Source organism: Mustela nigripes, chromosome 6 (assembly GCF_022355385.1).
Source record: "Mustela nigripes isolate SB6536 chromosome 6, MUSNIG.SB6536, whole genome shotgun sequence".
In the NCBI taxonomy this organism is placed as follows: domain Eukaryota; kingdom Metazoa; phylum Chordata; class Mammalia; order Carnivora; family Mustelidae; genus Mustela; species Mustela nigripes.
In genome coordinates, this window is record NC_081562.1 from 108,463,195 (window position 1) to 108,476,404 (window position 13,210).

The window sequence follows — 13,210 nt, forward strand, 5'->3', positions numbered from 1 at the left end:
CCTATGTAGTGTAGCAAAAACACATTTCTTAGTAACCACACAAACAAACATTGTCACCAGGGTCTTTTTACTTCTAAACCCATCTCTTCCAACACAAAGACACTAGTAAAGACATTTCCCCAAGACACTGGCACAGTTTGAGGACCACTATGGAGTGATGCAGCCGTGTGTGACTCCCGGAGCCCTGAGGGGTCAGCCCAGGCTCCCCGTGTGCTGTCCAGCTGCTGTGTTCATGCACAGAGAGCCCCCAGAAGGATACAAAGCTCATGTGTGGCCTGGCGTGTGGGCCACTGTGTACCGGGCTGCTGTGACCCGCACACCTCTGGAAGGTGCGCTCAGCCCCCACTGCCGGCAGCACGTGTGGCCGCCACGTCTCAGGGAAGCCAGTGCCAGGGGAGGGCCCTGCTCGGACTCGCACGGAGCTGCTCGTGGCTCTCCCTCATGCCTCCCCACCTGTACGTACGAGTCTCTGAACATCGAGTTCTTACATGAAAGACGTGTTATTCATCTTGTTGACCTTCGACTTTCTGACTCACTGTCGAGACAAGTCAAGCAGATACACACGGCTCGGGAAGGAAAGGCATAAGATTTTTTACTTATTGCTTTTTAAACCTTTGATTGCAAGTTAAAGGATTCTTTTTTTTTTCTTCTAATATTTGTTTATTTGCGAGAGAGCGGGGGAGGGGCAGGCAGAGGGAGAGGGAGAAGCAGGCTCCCCACTGAGCAGGGCGCCCGACGCGGGGCTGGATGACGGGACCCTGGGGTCAGGACCTGAGCCGACGGCAGACCCTTAATGACGGAGCCCCCCAGACGTCCTGAAGTTACATATTCTTTACTCAGGAAGTTCTGTCATTTGAAAAATGAGTGGTAAAGCTCTTCTTTAATCTGTGAAAGTAGGAGCTACAGCTCCGCGGTGGGGATTCCCCGCAGCACATGCCCGAGACCCCTTGTGTAGCCCAGAGCTGGGGCTTGGCTTTACTGCCGTTATGGTGGGAAGGGGTGGTGGTGCCGAGGCTGCTCCTGCCCCTGCGCGGAGAGCCCGTCGGGGCCCATTTTCCTCCGCCTTGGCCGCCTTTGCTCCCAAAGCTGCTTTTCAAAAACTGACACAATTGAAAGATATGTGTATCTTAGACATTATTTTTATTAAACCCGGCAATCATGTAATAAATGCGTAATGCTAACAATAAGTCCGGAAATAATTACGTATAATCTGTCGAAGAGGAAGCCTGCGTAAGTTGAAGACGGGCCTCTTCCTGGTGATACTTTAAGTATTTCCATTTGAGAAAACAGAAGGAAAACCACAATTATTAAAAATGAGGCCACTCTCCATTTTTTTAACGATTTGCTTAAATATTAGTGAGCAAGGCAGCAAAGTTATCTGCACCAGCCAATTTTAAAATGACAATCTTGTTGAACCTGAGGGCCACCCCTGGAGTTTTGGTACAGCTCTCTTCCAGGTCTGTGTGTCAGGAGTACTCGTTCATAGGACCCAAGTAGTTCTGCTGGAGGCGGTTCTCAGAGCTTTCGGGATTACCTGAGCCGAGGCCAAGAGACCCAGACACAGAGTGAAAGCTTGTGCGACCTCACTGTTGAGCGTTTCCTTACATCAAGGCTTTTTTCTTCTGATTTTCAAAGCAGGGCTGCACGTTCTCCTAGACGGCTCCATCGTCTGCTCCCGCTGGAGAGATGTGCAGGAAATACGCTACTTCAGTCCACGTGGGGTCGTCACGCTTGAGACACCTACATCCTGGGCAGAGTGTTAGCATTGGCTGGGCTGGATTTGGCATTTAGTAGCTCCCCTGGCAGTAAACACGTTAACTGCTCAGACTTCCACTTTTAGCGCAGAAGGTGCTCGCTAGAGATTTGGAAGGTCTTCTAGAAGAAGGCAGGGCCGTCTGGTTCGGCAGGTAGCCTGGAGCTAGGACGGTGTGCAGAGAAAGCATCAAGTATGCGCTTGGATGCGGAGGTCGTTGTAATGCTGTCTGTTGTCAGGACTCCCGCTTCCTTCACGGTCCCTGGTGCAGAGCCGGGCCTCGGCCTCACCGTTTGATCTGACGCTGGGCGATTTGGTGACCGGTGTCGATTGAGGCCGACTCTAAGCTGCATGACTGTGGCACGGACTATGGAACTGTCTGGCTTACTCACCTCCCCGGTCTGTGCTCGAGTCTCGTTTCTTCTTTCCCGTTACTGCTATTTCGAGATCAGTGTGTTCGTAGGGCAGCTGCCCCGGGACCCTGGCACTGTCCCTTGGAGCCCTGGGCCAGTTTTCTGCAGCTGCCTCAGGTGCGCGCGGGAGCTCAGGTCCCAGCTGCCGTGCCTGCTCCAGTGCCGGGGCTTCTCATGGATTCCGGCCGGGCCTGCCGTTAAGTAGGACCTCATGCTGCTTTCAAAGGAGGCCTGGGTAAAAGATAGAATTCTTTATTTTTTGCTGTTTCCCATGTATTTAAGGTCTCAACACTTTAAAGAAGCATAATTAATGAAAATACACATTTTGTGGTTTCTTTGACGGGATCACGTGTTCTCCTGGGGATACACGAATTTGGTCCTAATTTGCAAAGGGGCAAGATAGACCCTTGCCCGTCATTCTGTTTCTCCACACTCAGAATGACCAGTCTGAAAGCAGCGGTGGTTTACATCCTTCCGGGAACTTGTGACGTTCTCATCCTTTAGATAAGAGAGGATTGCATCTGTGTCTTTTCCTTCAGAAGTGACACCGTTACACAGCCATGGCAAGAGTGTTCTCTTGATTTGCTCTTGAAAATGTAGGAAGAGAAGCTGCTCAATTCAGGGAGCTTGACTGTCTCAGCTTCATAAATACAAGTATTGAACTGAGAAATGTTTAAATTTAGATCTTTGCATTTTTGTGGTTTAGTTGTCATAAATTAATCATATGTTTTAGGTACCCTGAGTGCAAAACTTCAAGCTCATTGGATACCATTGATATTTTTTAAATGAAATATATTTTATTACATTAATGCTAATTGTGTGCAGAACTCCACATTTCTTCCAAAGATCCACAACGTGTCTCAGATGCAAAGATATACAAAATCACTTATTTATGAAGTGAAGTAGTAAGTGTATGTGATTATTAATTAACTAGAAACCTATTTAACTATGATTCTATGTGTATTCAAACTGTAACATACCTAGAAGTTATTCTTGATTTGGTGAAGAATTTCCATTCTCTCCAGTAGAGCATTTTGGGTCACGCTACTCTGTTATATTCCGTTCAGCTTTGAATGACTGGTCGTGTGTGTGTGTGTGTGTGTGTGTGTGTGTGTATGTGGGTGTGCGTGTGTGTGCGTGTGTGTGTGTGTGGTTTCTTTTTTTCCCCTCCTAAATTCTAGTTCTCTAAGCAGAGTTATAATAGTTTTATTTTTAATACATAATACTTAAAATGACGGGATATTTTTAATCACCAAATTCTTAGCTCTCGATGATTAACTAATTTTGCATTGTACCTTTGTTAAATACCACATCAGACACATATTTGATAAAGTGAGATTTATCTGCTCATTACATGTAAGTAGGGAATGACCTTAAGTATTAGAATCTCTTTGGAATGTCCCGAGTGTGTATCACAGTTTGGGAGGTCTGGTTACGGCTACAGCTCTCCTAGCGAGCCCTCAGTCAGCGCTGGGTCTTGCTCTCTCTAGCTTACAGAAAACTGTCAGCTGTCATCAGGAACTTGAAGTCCTGAGAAAGAACCTCGCATGCATGTTCCTGCAAACGCAACATAGTTATGTGACTTGTCCTCACGTTGGTTCTGCACTCCAGCGGGAGGTCTCAGGAACCAACTAGCACTTACTAAGCATAGCAGCTCATTTCATCCTTACAAAAACCCAGAAAATGAGGCACTACTCTTTTTTTCATTTTACAGATGGAAAATGATGCCCAGAGAAGCTAAGAGGGTGCCCAGATCGCAGAGCCCATGGAGGCTGTAGCGGGGATTTGAGCCAGGGTAGCTCCAGGGTCTTAAGTTAACGCTGTCCGTGGTGACGGATGGAGGTCCGCAGGCTGTTTCTAGGCGGGGGACTATTTCCTCCTGGTTCTGAAGACGGCCGGTGTGAGCCTCACGCCACAGTCCAGTACTGAGCTTACCTTGTACACATTCGTGACTCCCAAGTTTAAAAAAAAAAATCGAGCCTTGAACCACTTTCATATCAAAAGGACTTACATTCATAGTCTTGGGCCAATTTATAATGGCACCGAATTTCAGTAAAATGTTTTCGTAACATCACTGTAGGTTTTATGGTACATGAATTCTCTCTGAATCTTCTCTTTGTCCATTTGTGGCTTTTGTGTTAGTGTCTAAGCTTCCTCGTAAACTAGGGACGACCCTTGAGTTTGCATGCGGTTGTCTTTTCACTGATGATTAGCACAGATGTAGATAATGAGTTGATATCATGTACAAAGTCATGGAAGTTGTGTAACAAATAATAGTTTGTGTACAAAGTCCCTTTAGCTCGTGTATTGCCTGACAAGGAACAAGGTTGTAGTAGACCAAGATTATTTTGTTTTTATTTTGAAAGGCCTACAGCATGCAGCCTTTCTCCAGGACAGCAGCCCCAAACAAGGTGAACTGATTTTGCACTATGTTATTTTACTTTTTAATTCTGCCTTTTTTTGGTATCCATTTCCATCTTTTTTTAGGCTCTCTTAGTTTATTCTTGCTAGAATTACTCATTAAAATCATACTATCTTTACATTGCTTCTAGTCTTGGATTTTATGCTAGTAGGTTTGCATTTTTAAACCTTTCTGAAAGTATTGGACTGTCATATCACATCCGGTGCTGTCGATCAGGCTTTTGAGTGGCTGACGACTGATGAAATCCAGTGAAAATGCACACGTAGCCCTTGACACACATGGAGTATTTCTGAAGTCCCATATCAGTGGATTGTATCCACTGGAGGAAACACGGCAGCAGCTCTCCTGTAACAAACACCTTACGGCATTCATACCCAGAACAACATTTCCTGGATTCACAATTAGGAACGTTTGAACTTGACTTGTGCGTGTTACACGTGAGCAGCTGCCGCTGTCCTGAAGAGCGAGCGGCACATACACAGCTGTGACATCAACAGGCACCCACACGTCTCTTCCTTTTCCTTGACTGGAGTTATGCATTCATTCCCACAGCTGTGAGAAGCTAGGGCTAGCAGTGCACCCCCGGTTAAGACAGATCCACTTTCCTCCCTGTGTCCCTCTGGGACGGGAAGGGGCGGGTCGGAGGAAGGCAGGAGCACTCGGGAGGCCGGAGCTGTGAGCCTTCTTGATGGTCCGAGTTCCCATGTTGAGAATTACAGTTAGGTGAATTAATGTAAACAAAAAACTCCAAATGATGAAGGATGGTGGGTTCTGTTGTTCATAATGAGTCAAAGACAAGCCACTGAAATCCTTTAAGATGTTTCTGAACAGGTTTGAAGAAAATATTCTGAAAGACATTGTTTCAGACTGGGAAAGAGTCTGTTGATTAAAAATAGACCAAAGTATGTTATCCTATAAAATCGACGATTTATGAGACCAAACTTGTAACTTTTATGAGATAAAACTGAATTGCAGCTTCCCACCTGAGCCCCGTGAGATGAGTGCCCCCAGTGACCTCTGTCACGGCCAGACGTCCACTTGCACGTGTCCTGTCCAGCTCCGCGAGCGATGTTTCTTCTGCCGTGCGCATGTTAGGGTCAAATGTCAAATCAATATCTTACCTTTTCTTAAGTAGTATGACTGAAATCCCTTCACCAAAGTAAGTTTGCAGCAAATCTGCACCAAGTAACCAGAAAACCAGAAACGGTCATGCTTTTTTATTACTTTGGTTGGTAAAGACCACTTTTTCTAATAAAAAGCGAACAAAATTTACATTTTTGCAGAATTTGGTAATATACTCGAGCCATGGCTCTGAATATGGGTAAGAAGACATGAACCTTTCTTGCTTGAAGGAGTGGCCAGGAGGCCCCTCGTGAGGTCAAGCAGGGACAGGTGCAGATTCGGTGCCGGACGAGCCATTGTTCCCTAGACAAGTCCCACGCCGAAGCCTGCGTGTTGGGGGAGTGACTGGCCTGAGAGGAAACCAGAAAGCAAACCGTAGGCAATGGTTTATGAGAAGAAAAATGATGGCGGAACATAAGCCTGGAACTTCAGGGTCCCCCTTGAAAGTGGCCTGGATTGTACTACGTGTGGGCTCGACCCTTACTCCTTTATTAACCACATCGACGGAGGAAGGTCGAGTCAATCCCTCACTCTTAACACAGGTATTTGGTAAAAGCTAAGAGTGATATTTATGAGGAATTAATGAATGAATCAGTGCTAAGCTAAGACAACTGTGATATCTTTCTGTTCCTCGTTTAGTGGCATTGGCTGTTCACACACAAAGTGTGACAGAAAATGTACGAGAGCACCTGCCCTTCATGCTTGTTCCCTTACGGGGACAGCCCCGCTGAGGAAGGAAGCCTGCTGCTTTTTTTGTTTCTTTATGGTAACGTCCTTTTGAGAATGTGATTAAACCTTTAGTTTCACATTTTCAATTTATTTTTCCAAATTTAACAGACCCTGAAAATTTGACAGCTGTCAGAGCACGGACATTCTGGTTAATGTTATTTTCAGTAAAGCGTCCAAACCATGGATGGGAAGTTCAGACCAGTGAGCATCCCCGTTTACTGCGATTCTGTCTGTTCTCACAGTGTGCTAAGAACTTACTGTATTTTGTTTAAAATGCAGAACAAAACAGAGGTTGGTTTATTTGAAATACTAAGCTGTAGGTGCTGGTTTGGGGTCTTCAGTTTATTGAAGAAATTATTCCATAGATGATATAAAAAAATGAAAGCTAATGTTAGAACTGGGATTGGCTCTGGACTTACTTCATTTGGGCTGGTTTCACTATCAGATCACCTTAAAATATTCTGAATATTAATACTGTTTAGGAAAGAATTTTTAAATTTAAAGAAGCAAATTTCTAGGTATTTTTTCCCTCTTGTTTTAACACAGTAAATGTCTAAAATTGTTTTTAATGCCTAACTTCTGATGGACTTTAGTTTCAATTTTGTTCTTAGTCATTGCAGATATTGACAAAATGTCATACGAAATTATTTTGTATTTTTTGTAGGACTGGGAAACAGAAAATCATGACTGGTATTGTTTTGAATGCCATTTGCCTGGAGAGGTGTTGATATGTGACCTGTGTTTTCGTGTGTATCATTCCAAGTGTTTGTCTGATGAGTACAGGCTTAGAGACAGCAGTAGTCACTGGCAGTGCCCAGTATGCAGGGTGAGTACCTACGAGCTTTCATGTGCTGGTCAGAGGGTTGGAATTCACTGGTAATAGCTGTGCAAGACCCCCCAGGTGGGCACGCCAGGTGAATGGATGACGGACTGGGGGGTGGGGGTCATCTGCCGAAACAATGGTCAATGAACACAGCACTGGTCAGTGCTACCCCAGAACACCTGACATTCTCACGGTATGGACCGTAGAACGTTCCAGTCACGTAAAAGTACACTTTCTTCCCTAATGTTACACTTGCCTCTGGATTGCGTGACTCCCGCCATGGCTAGCCTTTGGAAGTCCAGGAGTAGCCGCCCTCGCCGGGTTGGGTTCAGTCTGTCCTCTCCGCTCAGGAACCACAGCCAGCAGAAGGCACATTGTTGGAAGCGTTTTGTATCTACTTCCCATTTGATATCCATGTAATGTCGCCTTTATTTTTTGTCCTATCACGGGTTAGTTTATTTTTTGCTTGTGTTTTATTGTGGTGGGGGGGACGGGGCGGCTGTATGTAAGCACTCTCATCACTTAGAGCGGAGTGAAATAGTCGGGTAGGAGAAATAGGGACTTGCCACAATTATTCTCATTCCTGTTACTTCCCTAGTGAAAAGTATACCTGGCTGTGCTTGTTGGTTGTAAAACGTGTGTGTGTGCGTACAAGTGGTGTGTGACGCCTGCGTAGTACGTCGCATATGGCGTTGATGGTGATTAGTACAAGGTTATTTTATTGCACCCTCTGTTGTTTTTGTATCTATAATTGCTATGATCCATATTTGGAACCATGCAAGTCGCCCAGATTACTCGGGCTCAGTTTCTGAATATACTTTGTATTACTTGAGTTAAATATTCGTTTATAATGTAAAAAAGTTGTATCTTAATAATTTTTCCCTTCTTCAGTGTTGGTCCTAACTTTGCTGCCAGCATAATGAGCTTCTAATATTGTGTTAGTAACTTTGTATTTTCTTAGTGTGCTTCACCTCACCAGCACCTCTGTACACGCTCAGTGTCTTACCTCGGTATATTTTATCTCACCATCCGCTGTATGTACTCAGTGTTACCTCAGTGTGCTTCAGCTCACCAGCACCCCTGTACACTCTCAGTAGACACACCGGCGACCATGAGGGTGGCGTTATCAACAGGGTGTGTAATGATTCATAATCAGGTGCCGAAATGCTCGGTCACTGATGAACCCCTCAGTCTGCATGTATTAGTATCAAGCCTCAAGCTGCAGACCTCCTCTTTGAGGTCTACAAGAATCAATGATGTGTCCATGGGGGTGGGGGAACTGCATAAATATCCGTACTTTATTTTTATGGATTTGGATTGTGCATTTAAAAAGCAAATATTTGTTTTCCGGTAACAGTTAACACTTGAAGTAAGGTATTAATGAAACCTTAAGAACAAGAGCATTAAGGTAGTAAAAATACAAAGAGGTGGTTGCTGATCGGATGGGAGGGGCTCTGACCTTCCCAAAGTGCAATTCCTGATGTCCAGGTGTCCTCATGGCCACAGCTTTCATAGTACAGACTGAGCAAAAACACTGGGGTTTTTGAAGACGCATTAAACTTTGTTGTGGATATTTTATATTCCTGAGTGGAAATTGAACAATTATACCTTTGAAGAAAATGTCTAAGGCTACTTTCATAGGATTTCACGGTCAAGTTGTCAGGTCCCCTCTTCCACGTGTGTTTGCTCTACTTTGTAGGCCAGATGGTTTTTTTTAACATTTCAGAGAGTTACTGGGCCACAGTAACTGGGCCAAACATGGTAGCCACAGTGGAGCTCAGTGTACCCCATCTGTCTTTCTTTCTGTCCTTTGGTTTTCCTTTCGTCTTTGCCCATCTGTACTTGCCCACATTGTGAGAGGCTTGAACTTGAGGCAGGGATGCTGAGTCCGTAAACACTCGTGACCCCGCACTTGTTTCTTAGGCTGGGAGCTGCTCTGGGGAGGCTCAAAACACCTGTGTTTGGGTTGGGGATGGTGAGTTTTATTTTGAGCTTTAAAATGCCTTAAGAAATAGTTATTTCTGTGTAGGATCTATTCTGTTGTTTTGTTACATTCAAGAAAAAGATATGTATTAGCAGTTCTTTCATGGGAGAAGGAATCATAATAACCTTGAAATTTTAAGGGGATTTTAAGTATCTTTAAGGGAAGACTTGTGGTTGACTTGTTTTTTTAAACAGTGTCGAAACTTCAAATAAAACCATTTTCGTGATCTAATATGAAAGCAACCGAGCAGATTTAAATGTTCTTGCTCTTAAGGAATGGAGAGGGTCGAGACTGGGACAAAGAACATGGTTGCAGATGAGAACATCACTGCCCAGTGTCCTTCTCCATTAGTGTTTAGAAAGAGCACAGATTAACTAGACACACTCACGAGGAATTTTGAAGGGCAGATGCCCGGAGCCAAATTTCAGTGCAGGTTGGAGCAGTAGTGGCAGCCATCCATTACTACCTAAACTTGAATATTTCTGGTATCTTAGAGTGACCAGGAGATTTTTATTTCTATGTAATCTGTCCCTGACAGTATTGAAAGTGCCACTAAGAATTGGTTTCAGCCAGTGGTGAACTATTCATGATTTAACGCATGTATCTGACCATTTCCAGATATTTTAAGAAGGCAATGATAGAAAGTTTTCTGTATTTAAAATAACTCTATTAACATTCATAATAAATCTCAGGAATTTTACGATCTTGAGGATATTTCTTTTGAATGTCTGACTTTCTAATCATTTAAATGTACAGACAGGGTAGATTATTCTTGTAAAAAGTAGCCTCTGAATGTCACGTTAGCATTTTGCTTTGAAAAAAATTCTAGTAATGTACTGTTCTACACTTTACAGGGAACTATCATTCATTAGAAAAAAAGGAGGATTTAAAATTATTTCTCTTATATTTACCTGTAAAAATCCAAGTAATTTAGAGAAGGATAAAGAAAAAATGACATTTCCAGAAGTACTAGGACACAGCAGGCGGATGTCCTCACAGACCCCTCTCCATGTGCTTGAGCACAAGCGTGTGTGCATGTGTCCGTTTGTCCCGTGTCTGTGCTTCACACATGACTTCCCGTCACCGGTGTGTATCCAGCACTGTCCCTGAGCCATAGTTTATGCCCTCCTGGTGCACATTACCATCAGCCGCACCGTCCTGTCTGACCAGCGGTGTCGGGCCATGTGCTGCCGAGCCCTGGCCCGCGCTCACACACCCACTCTTGCGAGCGGTCTTCTCGCTTTAATTTATTTCTGTACCCAAATGAAGTTTGTATTTTGTTGTAGTCAAGCGTATTTGAATTTTATATTCCCCAAATAGCCATGAATTTTTCATGACAAAAATGAGAAGATCATAACTTTTAAGTGAAAGTAGCTTTTAAGATTTTATTTGCCTAAAAGATATATCTTTAAAACACAATATAGTCAGTCGTGTTTTTTGAAAACAGAGACACTTAAAAATAACAACTATTTATGTAATTCTGTTTAATCACCTTCACAGGATAAATTTATTAAAGTGGAATTCATAAAGTTAAAGGATAAGCACATTTTAATTCATGATAAAAATCACCAAATTGCCCTTCGGAGGATTATACCTGCTTATACCAACATGAAAGTGTTTTCCAGTGTTCTGTCACCAGGGTGATAGGATACACGCGGATGTCTCCTTTCAGTAGGGCTTCATTTTTATAGAGTTGCCAGATCACAATGTCAGCTTATCCTTTGACACGCTGGTCAGGGAAGGGGGGCCTGTGCGTGTGCACAAGTCTGCGTGCCCCTGTGCGTTTGTGTCCTTGCGTGGGTGTCTCCGCGTGGTGTATTGCGTGTGCACGTGAATGTGGGACCAGGGGTTTCTTTGTGCATGTGTCTGGTGTGTGCGCACGTGTGTACATGTGCACACGCATGCCTGTCTGTGTGCCGTGTGTACTTGCCCGTGTGTGTGCGCTCCATGCTCTCTGGCTGTGCTCCTGCTGGGAACAGCAGGATAATGTTTGGTAACTTCTTGAATGTTCTGTAGCGTGTGAGCAGAGTAACACGCTGTCTGTCCCCGGGGCCGCTGCTGAGGTCGCTGCCTGCTGCCTGGCAGAGCTCAGGTGGGGGGCGAGACAGACCTCTCCAAGCCGGAGGGGAGATCTCCCGGGCGGGGGGGTGGGTGAAGTCCTCTCTCTAGGGGCAGAGGTCTCTGGAGGGGGTACAGACCTCTCTGGGGGGCATGCAGAGCTCTCTCCCCACTGCCCCGTGGAGGCACTGGGCACTTGCACAGGCCTTAGGGGGCCCACGACCCGGATTTCTGTCTGGCAGATAATGAAAATGAAAGCATCTCACGACTTTAACTAAAACTAACCCAGGACTCCATTGCCATGAGGGGCCACCTGGAGTCCGACGGGTCGGTCCCAGCTTGTGGACGGCGCTGAGCTCTGGGGGTGTCAGTGTGACGTGTGCTCGCTGAGGGGCTGAAGCCACAGTCCTGATGAAAGCTAGTTCCTGGAACTGGAGATGGAGACGGACTTCTGAATCCACTTTTCATTCTTTCTGCTGTGCGGGCAGTACAAATTTTTTTTTTTTTAATTCCCAAAGTAGGGAGGTCACTCATTTAATGTTCAGAATGAAGTAAAACAAAATGCTAAATGAAAATACTTCTAGGGCGCCTGGGTGGCTCAATAGGTTAAGCCTCTGCCTTCGGTTCAGGTCATGATCTCTGGGTCCTGGGATCGAGCCCCCCATCGGGCTCTCTGCTCAGTGGGGAGCCTGCTTCCCCCTCTCTCTCTGCCTGCTTCTTTGCCTACTTGTGATCTTTTTCTCTCTGTCAAATAAATACATAAAATCTTCAAAAAAGAAAAAAATAAGAAACTACTTTGAAAACATGTACTCCCTGCGGCGTGTTGACCATGAGACTGACACCTTTGCTTTCTGGTCTGTTTCTCTGTTCATGTGAGAAAGTTGTGAATATTTTCACCCTGAATGTAGTTAAGTCAAGTTTTCAGCCAGATTAACAAATCTGGAATGGAGATTTGATTTTTAAATAGAAGTAGAAGCTTTTTGTCTTTATTTGCTATATGGTAGACAGACATAGTACTATTAAAAAATGAGGGGCGCCTGGGTGGCTCAGTCATTAAGTGTCTGCCTTCGGCTCAGGTCATGATCCCAGGGTCCTGGGATGGAGCCCGCCTCGGCTCCCTCCTCCTCCGGAAGCCTGTTTCCCCCTCCCACTGCCCCGCTGTGTTTCTGCTCTTCTGTCTCTCTCTCTGTAAATAAAACAACAAAAAGAGAAAGTGAACATGAGCCAAATATATTTTACAGCTTTTAAAGCTGGATCATACCATTTTTATATCAACAAAAAAAAATTATTTTTAAAAAGTAATTTTTGTCTGAACCAATCTTTTAGGAGGCTTGACTCCAGGAACAGGTGATGGGAGCATTACTAAAGCCAGAGGGTCTTACAGTCGGGTGTAGCCTCTGACCTGGACCCAAACAAGAAAGAGAACCACGCATTTTCTACATGATCTTCTCATGATGAATTTAACAGTAAGGCCAGAAAGCTTGCATATGGGTGTGAAGAGTTTTGGGTGGTGAAATATCCGTTCTAACTGACGCATCTTTTGTGAATAAGGTCACTTGAATTGAATCGGCGCTTTTCCTTTTGTCCTGAGGGATCAGGAGATGAGGGTCGGTCTGGTTTCCTCAGCAGGATAAGACCCCTTAGTGCGGACCCCGCCGCGCTCGGCTGGGGTGACCAGGGCGGACACAGCGCTGCAGAGGGCACGGTTCCCGCTGCGGGCCCCGCGCGACTGGGGGAGGGGCAGGCGGCACCCCTGTGACAGGCCCAGGAAGCCGAGAGAGATGCTTGTCCCCGAGCGGAAACACAGACGCTGCTGTCCTTTCAGAAGAGAGCGGGGAGGCCCGTCCGCCGGGAGGCCCGTCCGCCGGGAGGCCCGTCCGCCGGGAGGCCCGTCCGCCGGGAGGCC

At 45.3% G+C, this 13,210-nt stretch overlaps 1 protein-coding gene across 8 annotated transcripts in view; it reads left to right on the forward strand.

The window, feature by feature from the left end:
• ZMYND11 (zinc finger MYND-type containing 11) overlaps positions 1 to 13,210 on the forward strand; it is a 112,479-nt gene that overhangs the window by 74,184 nt on the left and 25,085 nt on the right. For 6 of the 8 annotated variants that reach the window (XM_059403965.1, XM_059403966.1, XM_059403963.1 and 3 more), the window contains exon 4: positions 7,104 to 7,265. The exons of the other annotated variants lie outside the window; for them this stretch is intronic. In XM_059403965.1, the coding sequence (XP_059259948.1) occupies positions 7,104 to 7,265 (162 nt within the window). The remainder of the gene's footprint in view (positions 1 to 7,103; positions 7,266 to 13,210) is intronic. 8 annotated transcript variants of the gene reach the window in all.